At 45.5% G+C, this 19,765-nt stretch overlaps 1 protein-coding gene across 3 annotated transcripts; it reads left to right on the top strand.

Annotated features, from left to right (window-relative positions):
• Positions 1–5,582: 5,582 nt before the first annotated feature.
• On the top strand, positions 5,583–18,041 carry TEKT2 (tektin 2; the record flags this gene model as incomplete). 3 transcript variants are annotated; one of them, XM_084652531.1, is made up of 10 exons in its annotated part: positions 5,869–5,921; positions 6,978–7,223; positions 10,871–10,996; positions 12,021–12,226; positions 13,163–13,306; positions 14,165–14,279; positions 15,226–15,333; positions 16,540–16,683; positions 17,000–17,079; positions 17,614–18,041. In XM_084652531.1, 9 exons carry the CDS (start codon positions 7,068–7,070, stop codon positions 17,825–17,827), a joined length of 1,293 nt encoding a protein of 430 aa, XP_084508657.1. In that variant the 3' UTR covers positions 17,828–18,041. The 3 variants fall into 3 exon arrangements, with proteins under 3 accessions (XP_084508656.1, XP_084508657.1, XP_084508658.1); XM_084652532.1 differs by lacking the exon at positions 5,869–5,921 and adding an exon at positions 5,963–6,049; XM_084652530.1 differs by lacking the exon at positions 6,978–7,223 and having other exon boundaries at positions 5,583–5,921.
• Between the last annotated feature and the right edge of the window lie 1,724 nt (positions 18,042–19,765).

Genomic DNA, 19,765 nt, shown 5'->3' with positions numbered 1-19,765 from the left:
CCCTCTGTGTCTCTGGGTTAGTCACTCTGCCTCAGTTGCACCATCTGTAAAATGTGGATAATACTGCACGCTGTTTTGTAAGGACTAGGTATTACATGTTTTGAAGATGAGTAATGCTATAGAAGTACTAAATTATTAATACATCTAAATTGAGGTACTTTTGTAAGTTTTCATCTCCATTTATCAGTCCTGTATTTTGTTTAATGTTTCTCCCATCTACCTGCTCTAGGGGTGGTGCCATGGACCCAAGGTGTGGTCTTCATGCACACGTCTAATCTGCTCTGGGAGTTACCTGTTGGGAAAGCCAGCAGTACTGGGTCTATAATGCTGACTTTGCACCTATCATTTTTCTGACAACAGGATTGTTTTATTGTTGCAACGTGTTCGGTAAAATGGAGAAGTCTGTGTAAACACAGATTTGCAAGAATAGCAATTAAAATATAGAATTATTGGCCAGTAAATTTTTTTTTTGTCTAAAGTTGCCCAACTGTGGAAGTCTCTCTTAAAAAATAAAATAATCTGTTCAAACACCCAGTTCTTTACAATAGAAAAATGCAGGTTGTGCAAGGTTCTGTTCATTTTGGCATATCAGCTCGTCAGTTTTCCATTCCAGGGGTGGATAGTGCCAGATTTGAAGAAGGTTTTTGAAATTCTGTTGTCACGTGGTAAATTAACAACATGGAAAGGTTAGTACTGCTGTGCCAGGCAAGTAAAGTGACATATTGCAAGATTTCATTAAGTGATAGGAAAGCTATTAGAAGGAAGACAGTTTAGCCTTTTGATGTCAGATAACTTCACTGAATGTTGGCTTCATTGGGCTGTTCTGTTTTGTGGACCCTAATATAACCCTTTCCACCTTGGTTGTAGGTTTTACTGTGTTTTGGACACAGTTTGTGTTAGAGGAAAGTGTACTCATCTCTCCAAGTGAAGCTTTGCAGCGTTGATTCTGGCTTTAAGAGTTTACCTGAAGATAAGTGCTGCTCCTTAAAATATTACATTTCAGCTCAGTTCTGCAGACGGTAACAATTTTAAGTGTATAGCCTCTGGGTACAGTAACTGTACTGATAAAAACCAATCTTCTGTTGCTGGCATTCACTTAGCAGGGTTCTCCCATATGATTAGCAGTACTGACGTACAGTAATTTGTTTCACATGTCAGGTGATAAAATGAGTATTGGGCTCACAGGGTATAGATTCATTTGACAGAGATTCTTATTTCCCTTGGTGTGAACAGTTTGGCGTTCCTGCATAGACTGCTCATGGATAAATAGCATTGGCATTCTGTGTGGGAAAGCGTTGACTGCTCAATGCCACAGGGCTATGGGGTTGGTTGGCATAGCTATGAGTGTTGTCTATCAGGCATTACTTTAAAGGTTTCACTGTAATATGCACTCACTGGCTATGTCTATACATGGAGCTGGGGGCGTGATTCTCAGTGTGAGGTGACAAACTTGTTCTAGCTCTCATCAAGCTAGTGCGCTAAAAATAGTAGTGTAGCATTGATTGTATGAGTAGCAGCATGGGCTGGTCGCCCAGAGTACAAACTTGCTGGGCCCTAGCGGTGCGTACTGTTTTTCACATGCTAGCTCAATGACAGCGAGCATGAGTGTGCCTACTTGAGCTGGGAATCCGTCTCTCCCCTCTCCCTTGCCTCCCATCTCCATGTGTAGAGATGGTCTTAATGTGTCTCTCTATGGGCCAATATGGCCGTTAACATGTCTTCAGATAATGGTAAATCATGTGGCATAGTGTGCACCTTGAAGATTATTACGAATCAACACATGTTTAGGTATAAGGCTACTGGAAGCCGTGGTGTGTATATATAAATGTTACATGTGTATAATACTCTGTACTTAAATAAAGAGAATATTTGTGCTACTTGGAATTCCTTTTTGGAATAAAGGGGGGTTGTTTTTTAACAGACCATTCCAGTGGTTTGGAATTCTCTTACACATTTATGTCTCTCACACACACTCTTCCTCTTTCTGAGATGCTGTTAACTGCTCCCTTCTGTTTTGGTGCTACCATTGCTTTATGCAAGAAATAGAATGTGTTCTAACTATGAAGACAATGCCTATTTTTAAAAGAAAAGGGGGGTTTATCTCAAGAATGAAACAGATTTGAAACATTGCACAAAATAGATTGTTGACGGATGACAAATGCGTTGGTAAAAGCTTTTTTATTTTTACTTTTTAACCATCTTGACCGTGTGTGCCTATTTGTATTGCGGATGTGGGCTGCAACTGTTTGGGGTGAGAGGGAGTTGATGTGTGTTAGTAGGGTTTGAAATGTAATGCTAACTAGAAGCAGTGGCCCCTCCCCCTCTTCTTTTTACAAACAAACTGTTCTTGCCAAAATTTTCTACCTGTCACAACTTTTGCTTTTTTTCCAGCACAGTAAAATATCATGTCCCACTATTACTTCCCTCTGCTAGCCACCTATAATCTCTCTAGAATGGTATAGAATATACATAAAGTCATCAGATCTTTCCTTTGGCTTTAAAAAAAGATCAAGTTGGGTATATTGTAAACCTACCTTAATCATTTGAAGACTAAATTTTGTTTTGAAATGCATGTAATGTACTATTTAACCTTTTTTTTTAATACTTTCATTATTTTAGTTTTTTTCCAAAACGTCTGTGAAAATGAATGGAGGTTGCAGTGCAGGTCTAAATCTGAAAGGACATAGGACCAGATGATATCTTGAGGGAATACTAAACATGACTGCCAAACCTTTGTCAGAGAGAATGTGATTTTACTTTCAGACTTCTCTAACTTTTTATTTAGTGCTATTCAATGACAAATAGCTAGAATTATAAAACAGTTTATATAAAATTGAAATGTGCATAAATTGGCAATTTACATCATTTCTCCACAGACTAATAAAATGCTATGGGGGTATGGTGATGGTATCAGAGGTTTTTGGCACTATTTATGCATGTGCTTAGTACCCAGTTATGTATTATGGTGTCAGCTGAAGGCTCAGAATAAGAAGAGGTGAACAGAAAGCAAACAAGGTTCTGAAAGTAAAATGCTTGTGTGCAGATTTTCAGTGGTGAATGTTGTACCTTCAGTTAAATCATTTTCTTTTGCAAAAATGTATTATGTCTGTGGTTGAGATTAAAAGGGCAAGTTTTTGATTTTGTTTAACATTCTGTCGCTCACAATACTTGCATTGTGAAATTCAGTCATGGAACTCTTTCTGAGCCAAAACTGTCACCAGTTTTCTGTGACAGATTCCACTCCTCTCTTTCTGCCATTCTCTATACTGGAAGGACTCTATGTTGTGTTTGTTTTTACCTTTTTAAAAGATTTTTATTGGTTTTAGTGTCGCTTTGCTTCAGTTTGAAGTGTAACTTTCACTAATAACTGCAATAAAAAAAAGCTTTGCTCCAAACTTCACTATTGTATTTATAACTCAGTTTATTTTGTCAAATCTTCCAACATGTTCGGAAGTATGTAGACAATGAATTACAGAATTAGAAAGCAGATTTTACACAACCAGTATCATTGGGACGGGCGGGGTGAGGGGGTGCAAGGAGGGAAGCAGTAGTAGAAGTAGGGGCAGAAGGTTGGGAGGAATCCTAGTATTGAATAAATGACCCATGTTATTTTTAAGAGTATTCAAAATTGTAATAGATAAAGAATTGGAATAGGTCTTCAGTTTTTCAGGGCTGTCACTTTTTTCAAATCAGATTAGCACTTTTTATTGCAAGGAGATCCTTGCAACAAGGACCATGTCTTTTGTACAGAATCTAGCACAATGGATCCCTGATCCTGATTTCTAGCCTTATCCCCACACACTATACAAAATCCCTTCTGTGTAGAACCTAAAGGCATGAAATGGCTGTTAGTGTTATCACTGGTACCTTTTAGGACAGGTCTTTCTAGAAACATTCAGGAAGGGGACAGGGTGTGGTGATATGGAAGGTGGCACAGTGTCTGAAGTGGGTGCAGGCAAAGGGAGCTAAGTGAGAAGAGAAATGGTGGGAGCATCTAGAGTGGGAGGGAGGTGTAGTCATTTCTGAGGGAAGAGGTGGGCAGGAGCAGAGCTGGGAAGAGCTTTGAAGGGGAGGGGACCCTGGGTGCAGAGATTCAGGGAAGGAGGGTGCGGTCAGTTGCACTCTGGATAGGTTGAACACGGAAAGGTGAAGTAGGTGCTGCTTTTCTTTTTCATCTTACACCAGCTGCACGTCAGCTTTCTGATGTGCAGTGACTTAGGCAGATCATGCAGCAATGGACTTCCTCATAGCTCTCCAGCGACACCATGAAAACATTCCTGCTGCAGGAGGGCTTGAGGAGAGGAGTTGTTCATTTGTATTGCTGTAGCACCTAGGAGCCCCGGTAATGGAGCAGGACCCCATTGTGCTAGGTGCTGTACAAATACAGAACAAAAAGATGGTTCCTGCCCCAAAGAACCTGGTTGCTCCACCATTCACTGATGTTCAGAACCTAGCAGACTTATGTCTACACAGAGAAGAGATGAAGGCCTAGCCTACACCTAAGACTTCAGTATAGGCAGCCACAGTGTCGGCTACACCCACGCCCAAGTATGGTGTAGGGACAGTTTTCAAAAGTAAGACCATGAGGTTCTTAAACTTCTTTTAAGGCAAAGTTGCAATAAAATGTTAACATACTACATATCATACATTACTTATTCAGGATCCGGTGAATGTTCAAAGAACTAGGCTAAAGATTTTGGCTTGCTGGCTGGGGAGCCATCATCCTTTTAAGTACACTAAAAAGGATCACCAAATTTCTAAATACCTAGCCTCATTTGGCGCATCTCTTGTGTGAAAGTTTTTCCATTAGAAGAACTGTCCATATTTTACTATACCGTAGTTCCATAGGAGAAGTCACATTTTTCCAATAATGTGCAATACAATAAAGAAATTAACATGTCATTCTGTTTTAAAATGTAAATCCTTCACTGGAACATTAAGTAAATAGGTCAGGGGATTTCTAGGAAACTGGCATTTTGTCATCAGATGAATGTTCTTTAGTAGCTTCCTCTCCACATGTGTAAGTACGTTCCCCTTTCCCTCAACCCCTCCAGCATAGCACCTCTTTAGTAGCAAAAATATGATGAATATTAACTGGAGTCAAATGCCATCTGTACAGTAATATATAATTTTGTTTTGAGCTACACAACTTGAAGATGTATATCCCCTTTTCGATACCAAGATCCACTCACCCAGATCAGTTTTTGTCCAAATCCCTATCCCAACTTTTCATCTGAGATGTTAAGAAAACAACCTTTTCAATCAAAATTGTATATATCTTAGAAATTAAACCTTTTTGTTCCAGCTTGCTCCTGGATCAACTGCTCAATGTGGTTAAAGGTCTAGATAGAGGTGTCTTGTATCCAGATTTCATAAAACATTGGATAAAGGTTGAAAATATGGGATCTTTATATTATTACATATCTCGGTGGGATTTAAAATCTGGACCCAGGAACAGCTGTCCACACTGAGTAATCTCCTTTCTTCCCCACAACAAATAGTCACTCTGGAATTTCCTAAGGTTTCTCTGTAAGTAAGCTTTTCCTGGTGCACCTGCGTGTCTGAGTTCTCTACTCTCTCAGATGATGCTCCCTTCCCCAGACTCCTCGGTAGCCTCTCTCCAACCCCACCCAGAACCTCTGAATTGCACCAGATCCCAGCTTTCCCTTTCTCCTGCAATCCCAGATCCCAAACAGCACTGGGCCTCAAGCACTGAGGCCCTTCTCTCCTTCCATCCCCTTGTTGCTATGGTTCTCATTCCCTGTAAACAAAGAGAAAAAGCCTCTGATTGGCTCCTGGTGAGGATGGTTGCCTGGCAACCCTCCAGAGCATGCTTAGTAACCACTAATACAAAAAAAAAAAAAAAAACCCACACAGCCAACCACTTGGCAGTGGGAGGCAGAAATTCCAGAAGGAAGGTGGTAAGTTGCTCTGACTTGATTCAGTGCGAGGAGCCAGGTGCCATGGCCTTGCTGGGGACAGGGATTCAGGAGTTGGGCTTTGTGCAGTGTGTCTGAGACTTCTCAGGCCTTGTACTTTCGCTGTACAGGTTTGTGCCTTGGTTAACAACCGAGGGGTGTGTGTGTGTGAGAGAGAGAGTCTCCCTCCCTTCTGTGTTCCTTGGCTGTAGCACTAACCTCTCAGCCCAGAAAGTGTGAAGCTTCCTCCTGCCTTTCTCTGGGGTTTTCACTGTAATATGCTCTATATAATTTGACCCCCTCCAACCTGTCCTGCAGCTCCGAGGCCTCTGTGTGGCTTCTTCCCTCCCTTGCTCAAGGAAAAGCACAAATGCCCCGCCCCCAATATGCTTGCTTTTCATACTCGCGCAATCAGCCCCATTGGTTTTAGATGAACAAGCTGTTTGGCAGAGACCAGAAGGATTCGGCTGTGGTCTCTAAACCATGTGGTCAATGGCAGAGAGCAGAGCCAAAGCCGGCCCTCAGTGGCACATGTCCCCATAATCTTTAATGAGCTACTGCCTCCAGAGACTACAGTCCTCAGCCTGTAATGCTCCATTAACGTTTGGAGTGGGTGCCCTCTGTTCTTTGGGACCTAGAGTCTCTGCAGGCAGGCACTGCTTCCATCCAGGCTGAATATCCTGTGCAAAGAGCTGTTGTTTTTGCAGGGCTGCACCTCTGCATTGAAGAGGGTGACTACAATCCTGCTCTGCTTCTGCAAAGTAGGTGTAGCCTGAGGTCTCCCAGCCGGGCAGCCCTCGGCTTGGTGAAGCATGAGTGGAACAGACTTTATTAAACAACCTTCTGAGGGAGAATCACAGACACGCATCCTGTCACCGGAGCATGTTAAATATCACAGGGAAGGTCACTGCTGGGGCTGACTGTATCCCAAGATCAGCAGCTGGGGGAGGGTGCCTGATGAGCCAAGGACGGATTGGTCCCAAGAAGGCACATTGTCAAGAGGGTATGGTTATGGTCAGGAAGCTTGTACTGTCCTTTTCTATGCTTTCCAACCTGTAGGAGCATTCGGATGCCTGCAGCGGCCAGGGCAGCCAGTCTGCTGCTTGTTTCTCCATATCTCTGCTTTAGCAAGCCGCTGACCTTGCTGATATGGCCACACTGAGTGTGAAGCCAGGACAGAGATTTACAGTCCCAGACTGGCACATCAATGCTAACCTCATCTCTACGAATGCTGAGCGTCAGCGTTCTGCTTCCCATCAGATCAGGCAGGAAACCAGGACTCTCCGTAATGAAACTAACAACCAGGTGGGCTTCCCAGCTGCTTCACTGCCCTTTTTGTTTGTTAAAACAGGTTTTGGGGTGTGTATGGGCAGGGAGGTAGGTAGGGGGTAAAGATTTGGCTGGCTGAATGGATTGGGATGGGAAAGTTTGTCCCTTTTCAACCTTCAGATCACTGACGCGGACCTACGCCGGTAGTGATGGAGGGTTGTTGGGAAATGCTTATTTAGTGAGATTAGCAAAGCCGGGTGAAAATTAATCTTCCAATAAAATTAGTTGTAACTGATAAACTAATTTGATTTGGTCACGTTCTCACCCATTTTGTGTTTACCTTCTGCAAACGTATTGTCAGATCGAGTTTTACCAGCAAAACTGGATTGAATATACTGGAAAGTTCTCACATTCACTTCTGATAACTTTCACACCAGAAATCTGGTTAGAACAGCTTCTTCCATCCAGTCATGGGATAGAAGCAGTGCCATCTGACCTGTGACCAATCACAGCTGAGCAACAGAGCTTAGGTTTTGGCATCTGAATAGCAAGGCGCAGGGTGAACAAAACTTGTGTGAAATCGTCAAACTTTGAGTGAATGAATATGAGAAAATCCCAGTCTTGCTTTGTTGACTAAGGCCACATCTCTAGCACTTACGTTGGCAAAATATATGTCGCTCAGGAATGTGGGAAAAAACCCACCCCTGAGTGCCCTAAGTTTTGCCGGTATAAGTGGTAGTGTGCACAGCACCATCTTGGCAGGAGAGCTGCTCCCGCTGAAAGAGCTACCGCTGCTCATGGAGGCTTTATGATGTCGTCGGAAGAGCTCTCTCCTATCGACATAGAGTGGGTACACAAGTCCAGCTGTGCTGCTGTAAGCTCATTAGTGTAGACATGGCCTAAGTTATTTGCTGTGATTTATCCGCTCATATCTCGTACTCGTTTATTCAGTTTTTAAAGACAAAAGGGACCATCCCAATCATTTAGTCTGAGCTCCTTTGCTAATGACTAGAACAACTTACCTAGGGAGCTGGTGGATTCTCCATCGCTTTCAGTCTTTAAATTTGTTCCTGGGCAACAAGTATTTGCCAACGGACTCTTCAGACTGGAAGAATCCAACAGCTGGAAGTTGAAGCTAGACAAATCCACACCTGAAATAAGGTGCACGTTTTGAACAGTGAGTGTAATTAACCCTTACAAGGATTAACTAAGGGATGTGGTTGATTCTCCATCACTGTCAATTTTTAAATAGAGTAGATTTTTTAAAAATATATGATCTAGTTCAAAAGGAATTATTTTGGGGACTTTCTCTGGCCTGTGTTGTACAGGATGTCAAACTGGATGATCACAGTGGTCCCTTCTGGCCTTGGAATCTGACTGTGTAAGTCTGGGTGTCTTTCTAAAAGATCTCCTATGGATCAAACAGAAGTTACAGGCTTGATGCAGAAGTGGTTGGGGGGAAGTTCTTTGCTTTGTGTGGGGCAGGAGATCAGACTGAATGATAACAATGGGACCTTCAGGCCTTACTCTGTGAATCTTTGCATTGCTGGTGGGTCTTCCATGGCATTTGGACTGGAGACCCATTGGCATCATAGGTAAGAATCATATTGCTAGGCCAGGTTTCAGAGAAGCAGCCATGTTAGTCTGTATCCACAAAAAGAAAAGGAGTACTTGTGGCACCTTAGAGACTAAGAAATTTATTTGAGCAGAAGCTTTTGTGAACTACAGCTCACTTCATTGGATGCATGCATGTAGCTCATGAAAGCTTATGCTCAAATAAATTTGTTAGTCTCTAAGGTGCCACAAGTCCTCCTTTTCTTATTGATAGGCCAGTGACCCATGTTATGGCTTAGTCCCCTTCCCAGTTGGGTAGGAACCTACATAATGAAAACCACCAAACTAATTGACAACGATTGGCACACCGGTGAGAAGGTGGAAGCTCACAGCCTGAATTTAAGGCACAATAGGTTAAGGCAAAGTAATTGACATTGGGAGTTATTTATAGAGAGCAGTAAATGTGTAAAAGGCAAGAGGGATTCTGTGATAATATGATAACTGATACTCTCCTTTTCCTGCTCCTCTCTCTGCTGAAGCACAAGTCACAGTTCTTCTCCCCCGCTCCCCATAAAGGTATTAACACTGCGTTAAACCTCAGAGCTATAATATACATATCCCTGAATGCAGGTGTTAACAGTTCCCAGTCAGCTGCAAAGAGACCATTTCTTCGTAAACAAACATTTAATACACACAAAACTCCGCATTGTAAATAGTGTGTGTGGAATAATTTAGGAATAACTTTAGACAAATGCTCTTCACCAGTAAACCTGTAGAGGTTCTTTGTACAGATTTCTGCATTTTGCTGCTGTTACATATATTTCAGTGTGAGGTTTGATGTGCCCTTTTATAGGAGAGCTGGAGACAGCTCTGTGGACTCAGCAGCAGTTACAGTTCCCAAGCCAATAGTCAGCTGTCTCCTCAGTTTCCAGCTGGACTGGGAATCTGCAGCCTGTATCCCAAGTGATACAGTTACTGGGATGCAGCCTTCACAACAGATGCATCTCTTTATTTAGGTTGGCCATTAGGAAATACTTCCTAACTGTCAGGGTAGTTAAGCACTGGAATAAATTGCCTAGGATGGTTGTAGAATCTCTGTCACTGGGATTAAGAGCAGGTTGGACAAACACCTGTCAGGGATGGTCTAGATCAGAGCTACTCAAAGTGGTGGTCCACGGACCGGTGCCGGTCCACGAGCCATCGGCTGCTGGTCTGCGTGCATATTGGGAAAAAAAATTGCCAGTCCCCCACATTAGATAACTTGAGAAGCACTGCTCTAGATAATACTTAGTCCTGCCTTTAGTGCAGGGACTGGACTAGATGACCTCACGAGGTCCCTTCCAGTTCTATCGTTCTATGATTGGTCCTGCACTGATCAGCTGCTGAATCCACAGATCTGTCTCCAACTCCTCTATTTGTAACCTTTTCCCTCTGTGCTCTGATTAGCTGAGCTGGGTGACTATGTGGAACCTGCAAGATTGCTTACCCTCAGTGGAAACCCTTGCTCTGCACTGCTTCAGAAGCAGCTACTGTGCATGTCTAATAACGGCCACACCCTGGGCTCTTCTAAGTTGCCGGGCTTTCTGTATGCTTTTGTCCTCTCCACTGCCCCCTCCCTATCTTTGGATTTATTAAAAAAAAAAAAACCCACACAGGCTGCAGTATAAACATGTGGGTTATAAGTGCGAATGGCAGTTGATTAGCAGTATCCTCTGACATACTATTTACCTTCATCTAATGCTTCACGGTCTTTGTGTGAGTTTTTGCAACACCCTAGGGACTCTGTGAATAAATCTATCTTGGATCCCCCATTGGAATTGTTGCTTCTGGAAGACCAGCATAGTCTTGCTTCTAGAGAAGTCCTTGGTGCAATTAATAAACCACAGCTTACAGGAGGTGAAATCATACATAGGCACTGATTTTTAGGTGTACAAATATTATAATGGGGACTCTGGGTTTGATGCTCTTGTGTAGTTATTTACATTAGTGCATTAGGTGTAATATACTGTGCTACCAAAACAAATGGTAGTACTTTGCCCTGGTAAAAAATGCAGGCCCTTGTCAGCATGGTGAAATGCACTTCACAATTTCAACTAAAAAAATTGAAATGGTGTTTCTCCTAATTCCAGACACAATGGGATGAGCATGACAACAGAACACGGCTTGCTGAACGTATCGACAGTGTGAACAGATGGAAGGAGACTTTGGACAAATGCCTCACAGACACAGACACTGAAATTGATGCCTTAGCCAAAGTACGTTGGGAAGACAGATGGCTTAAACTCAACATATGCTCTTAACATGTGACTTTAAACAGCTAAGGCCCTGATTCTGCAATGAGCTGTGCATGGACCGACTCCAATGTGGGGCTTAGCACCAGCGCTCTGAGCTCAGTGCAGGATCAGGGCCTTAAATTGCTTTCAGTAAGACAAGCCCACTAGCTTCAATTCCCATCTGAATTGAGGCAGTGCACAGTGCTGTGTGTTTCAGATAGTCTGCCCTCTCTTTTTCTAAAGGTCTGGCGGGGGGGACATAGCAATACTTTAAACACTAAAATAAAAAAAAATAGGGAATAATAAGTGGGTTTTAAAAAATATTTATGTAGGAGCTCAGCAATTTTAGGCAAGAATAATTAAAGTTGTCTTTATTTGAGACCTCTTTTAAATTAAGAAGTTCGCATCTTTTTTTACAGTTAGAATGAGGAGTTTGTGTCTCTGTATTAAGCACAGTTTTAATAAAGGCTACATCTATTTTGTGTGTTTTTCCTGTGCATTGCCAGTGGCTCACTGCGGGACCACAGGCAAGCCGCACATTCTTTTGTGCCTGTGTTTTCCCATTTGTAAAGTGGGGATCGAGCTCCCACAGCCGGGGGCCAGACTATTTGCAAAGTGCTCGGAGGTCCTTAATGAAAGGCTTAATGCCAGGGCTGTGATTAACTGGCAATGGGAAAGCATTTCTGGTCCCATAGGACTTGGTGGTCGCCAATGGGAAGAAGCCTCTCTGATCCTTTTGCTCCAAAAGTCATGTGAGATACTTGAGTATGACATTAGCTGCTAGCTGCATTGAGCTTAGCCTCTGAACTGCGGGCCCTATAGACCGCGGCAGTCAGCTGGAGCACCTTGCACCCAGTAGACTGCAGCAGTGAGCCATTCGCTACAAGGTTTAAAAGCTGCTTCCGGAGGTGGCTAGAAGGAGGCCATCGTGACGGGAACAGCCGCAAGCATTGCCCCCCAAAGGAGGGACCGCATCCCTAACCCGAGCTGGCTTTTCCCCCACCAGATGAAGGAGGCAGCGGAATGTGCGCTGCAGGCCAAGAACTTGCCCTTGGACGTGGCGATTGAGTGCTTGACGCTTCGGGAGAGCCGCCGAGCCATTGACGTGGTGAAGGACCCCGTGGAGGACAAGCTGCACAAGGAGGTGGAGGTGATCGATGGAGCCAAGAGAGATCTGCAGCAGAAAGTGAGCGAGGCCTTCGAGCAGCTCTGGTGAGTCGAGCAGCAGAGCTCGGGGTGGTTCCCCCCCACGCCGGTGACTCCAAATCATCTCTCTCTGTATGGGGCTTTGGGCTAGCAGGGCGCACCCCTGCCTCCGGGCTGGCCAGCGTCCGAGCAGAGAGCATGCTCTGTGGCCACGCGGCGACGTAGGCAGTGTTACACATTGTGTCAGCATCTCATGGCGATGCCTGATAATGTCCCTTGCCAGGATGGTCCCATTAAGAATGAATGTTGGAAGTGCTGCTGGAATCATGACATTTATTAAACAAGGGGAGGGGAGGGAGTAAGTGCGGCAGATAAAAGATAGGCCTGAGCTTTTGCCTGGTGGTTTTGGGGTCCCAACTTGAGACACGTGGCAGGTACCTGATTCTCAAAAGGAGGGGCCGTCGCACTTCCTGAAAATCCAGGCATCTCATGCCCCAAAGCACGAGCCTCTTTCAAAACATTACCCTGCAGTGCCCAGCCTGCTGGGTGCTGCGTCCTTCTGGGTCACTGCCTTACAAGTCACTGCACTTCAGCCACACGCGGGCAGTTGGTTCAAGGAGCAGCTACCAAAGTAAGGGTGGTTCCCATGGAGGATCCAACGGGCCAGCCTGGTGCTATAGAATCTCATCATTCATTCATTTATTTTGTTTTTAAAAAGCCCAATCAAGTCTCTAGCCCTCATGGTTACCAAGAAAACTCTGAAAAAGTGAACTGATTTTAGGCCAGTTGGACGGCTGGTCTGGCTCACTGTCTCTGTAGCCTCGGATGGACAAGTAGCTGTGTCCTCTCTGAGTGAATGTGTCTGGCAGCCCATGTCTGAGCCAGGTTTACGCTATCTGCTCGGTCTGCCAAGGAGAGAGATTTTCACTGGCTGTTCCACTAATACTCTTTTCAGCCTGCTGACAGTGACAAATGTAGCTTATCCTGCCCCTTCTTTGGCAGCCTCTTGCAGGAAGCACGCCAGCAGCTCAACTTTGATCACCGGGGGAAAATGGAAGCACTGGAGATAGATCGGGTCTGTTCCTCTCTCAACGTCAACTCTCCCAACATCTCGTTCAAGGTCAATCCAACCCGGGTCCCAATTGGGTAAGGGAAAAACCAGCCTCCTTGTGGCCAAACCCAGGCTGTTTTAACATTTTTGCTGATGCTGGAAAGACTTGGGACTCTTGCTGCCTTTAGTCGAGTTTCTGGTGCCTCATGGAAATGACTGGCTCAGTTAGCAGACAGCCTGGCCTACAGTTTAAAACACCAAGAGCTGGATTCAGGGCTGTCTTAGTGGCTCTGCTGCTAGCCCTGAGTGATATCAGATATGGTAGTCAGGGAAGCTAGCCCTCCATTTCTCCATACTCCCAGTGATTGTTGTTACCAATAACCTTTGGTCCTTCCCAAGCACCCTCCCTCCGCCTGAGTGTTTCAAAGCTCTTTGGGGGCACACACGAGCCTCATGACATCCTTGTGATGTAACTTGATAGCATCCCCATTTTATAGAAGGGGAAACTGAGGCACAGAGGGGGAAGTGAATTGCCCAGCAAGTCAATGGCAGACTTGTGGTGAGAACCCAGGAGATCTGCCTCCCTGTCCCCTGTTTAACCACTAGACCATGCTGGTTTCACAGTGAGGGTAATGATCAGATTACCCAAGGGATGGGGTAAATTCTCCATCTCTTGGAGCCTTTCAATCAATGTTTGGATTTCTCAGAAGATGTTGGGCTCAATGCAGGAATCCCCGGGTGGGATTCCCTGGTCTGTGTTATGCAGCAGGTCAGATGTGATGATCACAGTGGTCCCATCTGGCCCTGTAATCTGAGTCTCTTTGCAGTTGTAGAAGGCTTTTCCACCTTGGCATGGAGAGGTTTCTTCCAAGCTCTCTCTTGCAGTCACTCCGCTTATTGCCCAAGGCATGAGTTTAAACAGTCTGTCCTGTTGGGCGCACTTGCCATTCTAGATCAACAACGCCTCAGCAGTGGGACCAGTTCAGCCAGTACAACGCAGACCGAGCGGAGGCGGAAATGAAAGCCTCCACTGAGCTGCGGGAAGCAATAGCCCTCACCATTGCCCAGGTAAATAAGTCACTCATCACCGATGCAGAAGCCATTGGTGCAGTTAATAAACATTAAGCCTGGTGATGTTAAGTCATGTGGTCCCCAGCGGGGATGGCTGGGTGAAGGCAGCCTGCTTCGTGGGGATTACACTGTGCCTTTTGGGGAGGGAAGGCTTGAAAAATCCAAATCAAAATTAACCCTACAGCACCCATCTGAATAGTTCAGCCAAACTAGCCTTGGACCTGCCATGTGGTGCTACTGGTTCGTGGGAAGGGAAATTTCCTTTGCCTTTCAGATGACTGCTCTTTTCCTGAAGAGTGATTTTTTAAACAGGCAAACGTGCCTCACTATTATTCCTTGGCATCATGAGGGTTTTGCAGCTCTCTACCAATCTCACAAGGCGTGTGCCTTGCCCCAAAGAGCAGAACACACACTCAAAACAGATCTGGCATGGAGAGCGCTGTAGGAAGGATATGGGCAGAAGCGATTTTGGAAGAGAAGAGGGAGATCTGTTGAAACATTGGGGGATGTGCCAGGAGGCTGTTCCAGGCATTGGGCCCTTCTCAATAGCGCCCCCTATCACTGAGTTATTGTTTCCTTCTACTCCCCCGTCTGCCTGTCTGTGCATCCATCTCTTGTCTTTATATTTATGCTGTAAATTCTCTGGGGGCAACTGGGACTGTCTGTTGGTTCTGTGTCTGTACAGCACCTAGCGCAGTGGGGTCCTGGTCCTGACTGGGCTTCTGGGTGTTCTGACCAGACAAATAATAACAAGTGTTGGGGTGATGAAGGGCACAGGGAGACTGTGGAGGAGCACGGGAATGGGCAGACGAAAGGTGAGGTCATGTAGAGCCCTGAAAGCGAGGGTTGTGTGTTATGGAGGGAGCAGGGTAATTGCCTTAACAGTGCAGGGGAGACACTTCCTAGAGGCACACACACGACCTTTAACCTGTTTTCCCTCTAGACAAACAACGAGCTGGAAGCTCAGCGGGTGGCCACGGAGTTCGCCTTGCGGAAGAGGATCCGGGAGTTTGAAAAAGCCTACGACGAGCTGAAATGGCAAGAGAAGAATGTACATTTCTGGCTTGTTTCCTTCACTGTCCAGTGCCCTTGAGTGAGATTCTGTCTTCAGAGCGTATCTCTTGTACGCAACACTGATGGCATGAAATGCTTCCTTGCTGCGGTTCAGCACACTCCAGTGCAAGAGGCGTTTCTGATGGAAACCTCTTGGTACATCCACACCCTGCCACATACCTACCTGCCATGGTTCTCCCAGTGCAATGTGGGACTGCTGTGGCATCTATCCCACAGTGTCCAGAATTGTTACCAGGAGCAGCTTTTGGATGACTTCCAACTGAGAGAAGACTACACATTGGGGGGGGGGGGGGTGTCAGCTGATCTGGTATGGCTGCATCACATGTGGCCACTTGTTCATCCCGGGGAGAAATCGTAGCCCACACGGGGCCAGCGGGACCCAGGCTAAAGCCCTTGTCTCAGATGCTGTGATTGCCTGGTACAACCAGCACTTAGCAGGCAGCTGCTGTGTGTGGACGCGAGGCATCAGCTGTGTGAGCTCAAGGCGCCTCAGCTGCTGGGGCCACATTGTTGACGAGAAGCAGCTAGAATGACACGGCAGACAAGTCTAAGCCACTTAGCCCTCTCCCTGGGTTTTGGCCTTGCTGTTGAAATACAAAGGAAAATTTCCCTTTTCCCGATCGATCCTGTGAAGGCAGAGAAATGGAATTGGCGGGATCACAGATAGACGATCCGCAAACTGCTTCAGATCCAGCCCCGCTCAACACTGGCTGAAAAATGTTCCTATTTGAAGCCCATTCTGTGGTGTGAGTGGAATAATTCGGTGGCTCTTGGTTCACAACACAGTTGATGGTCGGTGGCATCTGCAGGCTGAGAAGCCAGTTTGGGACCTTGTATCTCACCCTGTTAACCCATCCACAGCAGCCCTGAGACGGCCACAGCATGCCTTGCCTGATTGGGTGGAAACTGGATTTTTAAGCAGTGATGACTGGTCCACATAAACTGATCAAGCTGCATTTAGCCCTATTTGAGCAGAAGCCCTTTAGTCCTTGTTTAAAAACCATTTCCAGCCTGGTAAAACCGCAGAAAGGCTGGAGCCTTCTTGAGCGCAGCTGGTTCCTATCTAGATCTCATGGGAATTTCCAGAGTACCCACAAGCCAGTCTTTGAGTGCACACTTACTAAACTGGACAGCTGGAAGTGCATGATGATAACAATCCCTTGTGCTGTGTGTTAATCCTCAGACCTTGGAGGAAATTGCTGAGATGGAAGAGGACATCCGACGCCTCGAGGAAGATCTCAGGAAGAAAATGTGGGATCTGAAACTCGCGCACACTCGCCTGGAGACCCGGACTTACCGCCCCAACATGGAGCTGTGTCGGGATCAGGTACGGATGAGCCTGTAGGCTGGGGGTGGGGTGGGATGGATACTAACCTGGCATGCCCATTGTCCATGAGGGATTTGAGGTTGAGGGTGGAACCCTAGATAGAGCTTCTATGGCTCCGAAATGGTCAGACACCTTTAGATGCGGACTGAATGGAGACTAAAAGACGAATAAAAAGGAATCCACTATACTGTGTGAGTTAAAGCATCGAAAGAAAGGGGGGAGGTGGGCTAAGGGAAGGGGAACTTAGGGGAACCTAGCAACTAACAAAAACCAGTACCAGCGGTACTAACCCTTATGTCCTGTCCCTGACTTGTAGGTGCAGTATGGGTTAACTGATGAGGTCCATCAGCTGGAAGGCACCATCGCCGCCCTGAAGCAGAAGCTTGCACAGTCACAGTATGTTTCTATGTGGTTTGGGAGTTACGCATCCAAGGAAGAATAATGACATTAACAGGCACGAGAAGGCTTTGTAATGTTCCTAGCAGGGAGCGCTGCAGGTCAGAAATAGGGTGCCTTGTTAGAGCTGTGTGGGAAGCTCCAGACTGGACAGCAGGGGGCGCTGCAGGTCAGGATTGGCAGAGCTGGTATGGGGTGGTGTGACTACACTTAGAAAATTATCGAAAGGTGGGGGGAAATTGGGGAAATAGAAATGCTGCCTTGGGTTCGTGTTGGATTCCCATCACTGCGTCTCTTGGATGCTGCATTCCAGCAGCAGCAGCCTGTGGGCTTGCTATTAAAGAGACCTGAGCAATAAAGTACAATGTGTCAGGAGCTTCCCCTGCAGCTCTGGTGTGCGTGAGCTTGAAGGCAAAAGCTGTGCTGGTTTTTGTTGTGGTGAGAAAGCAGAGACTGATTAATTGTCATCAACGCCAGGAGGCAAGTTCAGTGGCACAGATGCAGTTCTGACTCCTTAACTTTTGCTTTTCCCAGGGATGCCCTAGACGCTCTCTATAAACACCTGTACCGCATCCAAACAGATATGAGCTACAAAGCTAACTCCCTGATGCTGGAGAACAAGTGCATGGACAGCAGGAGAAAACTCACAGTCCCCGCTGAGAAATTTGTGCCAGAGGTTGACACCTTCAACCGAACCACTAACCGTACCCTCTCACCGCTGAAGAGCAGGCAGCTGGAGCTGGCTTAATCCACTGGGAACAGCATTGGGCAAAGGAGCCACTCTGAAGATAAAACTCCTAGAGACTCAGTTCCATACCAAGGAAAGCTGACATCTGTCTCGTGTTAGAACAATGTTATTCTCCTGCCCTCAAAGTTGTTTTATAACTGTCTGTCCCCTGCATGATTTGTATAGCTTCTTGCACTCCAAGGAGCATTATAAATAATAAAGTCTGTCCCCAAGAGCACTTGTCATCATCTGACAGTATTGGAAGCATTTTACGATGATTGAATCCATGTAGGCTGTCTAGGGTTTTAAATCCTTTAAAGTGCGGGGCTGTGCTCTGAAAAGGAACTGTGTAACAGTGGCACCTCTCCAGATCATCTTGTGATGATCTTGTGCTGATAGATTCAGATCTGCCTGCCTTAATGTTTAAAATAACATTGTGGGGTTTTTGTCTCCTTCTCTTAGCCCTGCAGAGCCAACACTGCTACGAACGAGGGAGCTGGAGTCCACTCTGGCTCTTGTGGCAACAGCCTTGTTAACCTAAGAGCAAGTTCCATAGTCGCTATGGGCCCTTAGTTGTTGTGTGTGTCCCAGCAGTGCTCACTCACTATACGCTAGGTCCTGTCTACACACCCAAAAATACAAACTTGCTGTGCCAGAGAGCTTGCAATCTAAACTTGTTATGCGTGTGAAATTGGGATCAGCATTTGGCCTGCCGCCTTGTCTGTCTCTGGCTCATTCTTTATCACCAGCATTAAATGTGTTTATGGTGTGCAGATGCTACAGCCGTGGGCCCTGTAGAAAGGAACCCAGCTTGATTTCCAGATGTCAAGGTGAGTTTGCAGGACCAGAATTCAGGGGAAACCCAACATCTTCATACCTGTCAACTAGGGATCAACTTAGGCAGGTTCATGGCATGTCTACCATCCTGGGATTTTTCATAGTGGCTGCTGTCTTCTACTCTAGAATCTAAGCATTCACTTTATTAAAAAGTCCTGTCTACTCTGGGGTTTCTAGCCACAGTCTGGGGGTTATGCAAATCCCTCGTGTAACAGTGTAGGTATAGGTTTCAGAGTAGCAGCCGTATTAGTCTGTATTCGCAAAAAGAAAAGGAGGACTTGTGGCACCTTAGAGACAAACAAATTTATTTGAGCATAAGCTTTCGTGAGCTGCAGCTCAGTTCATCGGATGCATTCAGGTATACTATTGTAAAGAGGCACTTGTACTATGCCTCGGTTAGGCATTTGCACTACAGTAGCTATACTGGTGGCTAAAAACCTGGGCTAGACACAGCGTCAGTCGAGTCCTTGGGGTAGCGTAGGAAACCTGCTATTAGGGACCCAGCTATAAACTAATGTAATGTTTCAGAGTAGCAGCCGTGTTAGTCTGTATCAGCAAAAATAACGAGGAGTCCTTGTGGCACCTAACAAATTTAAGACTAACAAATTTATTTGGGCATAAGCTTTCGTGGCTTAAAACCCACTTTGTCAGATGCATGGAATGAAAATACAGGAGCAGGTATAAATATATGAAAGGATGGGGGGTCAAATGGAAACGGGGAAAGTGTGAGGTCAGTCTAACAAGATAAATCAATTAACAAGGGAGGAAAAATAAATTTTGAAGTAACAGTAAGGAAAAATTAGTATTGGGGAAATTAAGTCTAGGTTTTGTAATGACCCAACCACTTCCAAAGTTATTTTTCCTCCCTTGGTATCCTGCTGTTAATTGATTTATCTCATTAGACTGACCTCACACTTGGTAAAGCAACCCCCATCCTTTCGTGTATTTATACCTGCTCCTGTATTTTCACTCCATGTATCTCATGAAGTGGGTTCCAGCCCATGAAAGCTTATGCCTAAACAAATGTTAGTCTCTAAGGTGACACAAAGATCCCTCGTTGTTTTTAATGTAATGTTCTCGGCGGAGACTCCAGGCAGCCTCAAACAACTGCTCTGAGGGGTA

Source organism: Lepidochelys olivacea, assembly GCF_965140295.1.
Source record: "Lepidochelys olivacea isolate rLepOli2 genome assembly, chromosome: 19".
Lineage (NCBI taxonomy): Eukaryota > Metazoa > Chordata > Testudines > Cheloniidae > Lepidochelys > Lepidochelys olivacea.
The sequence above is the reverse complement of the archived record's forward strand: the minus strand, read 5'-3'. Positions and strand labels throughout refer to the sequence as shown.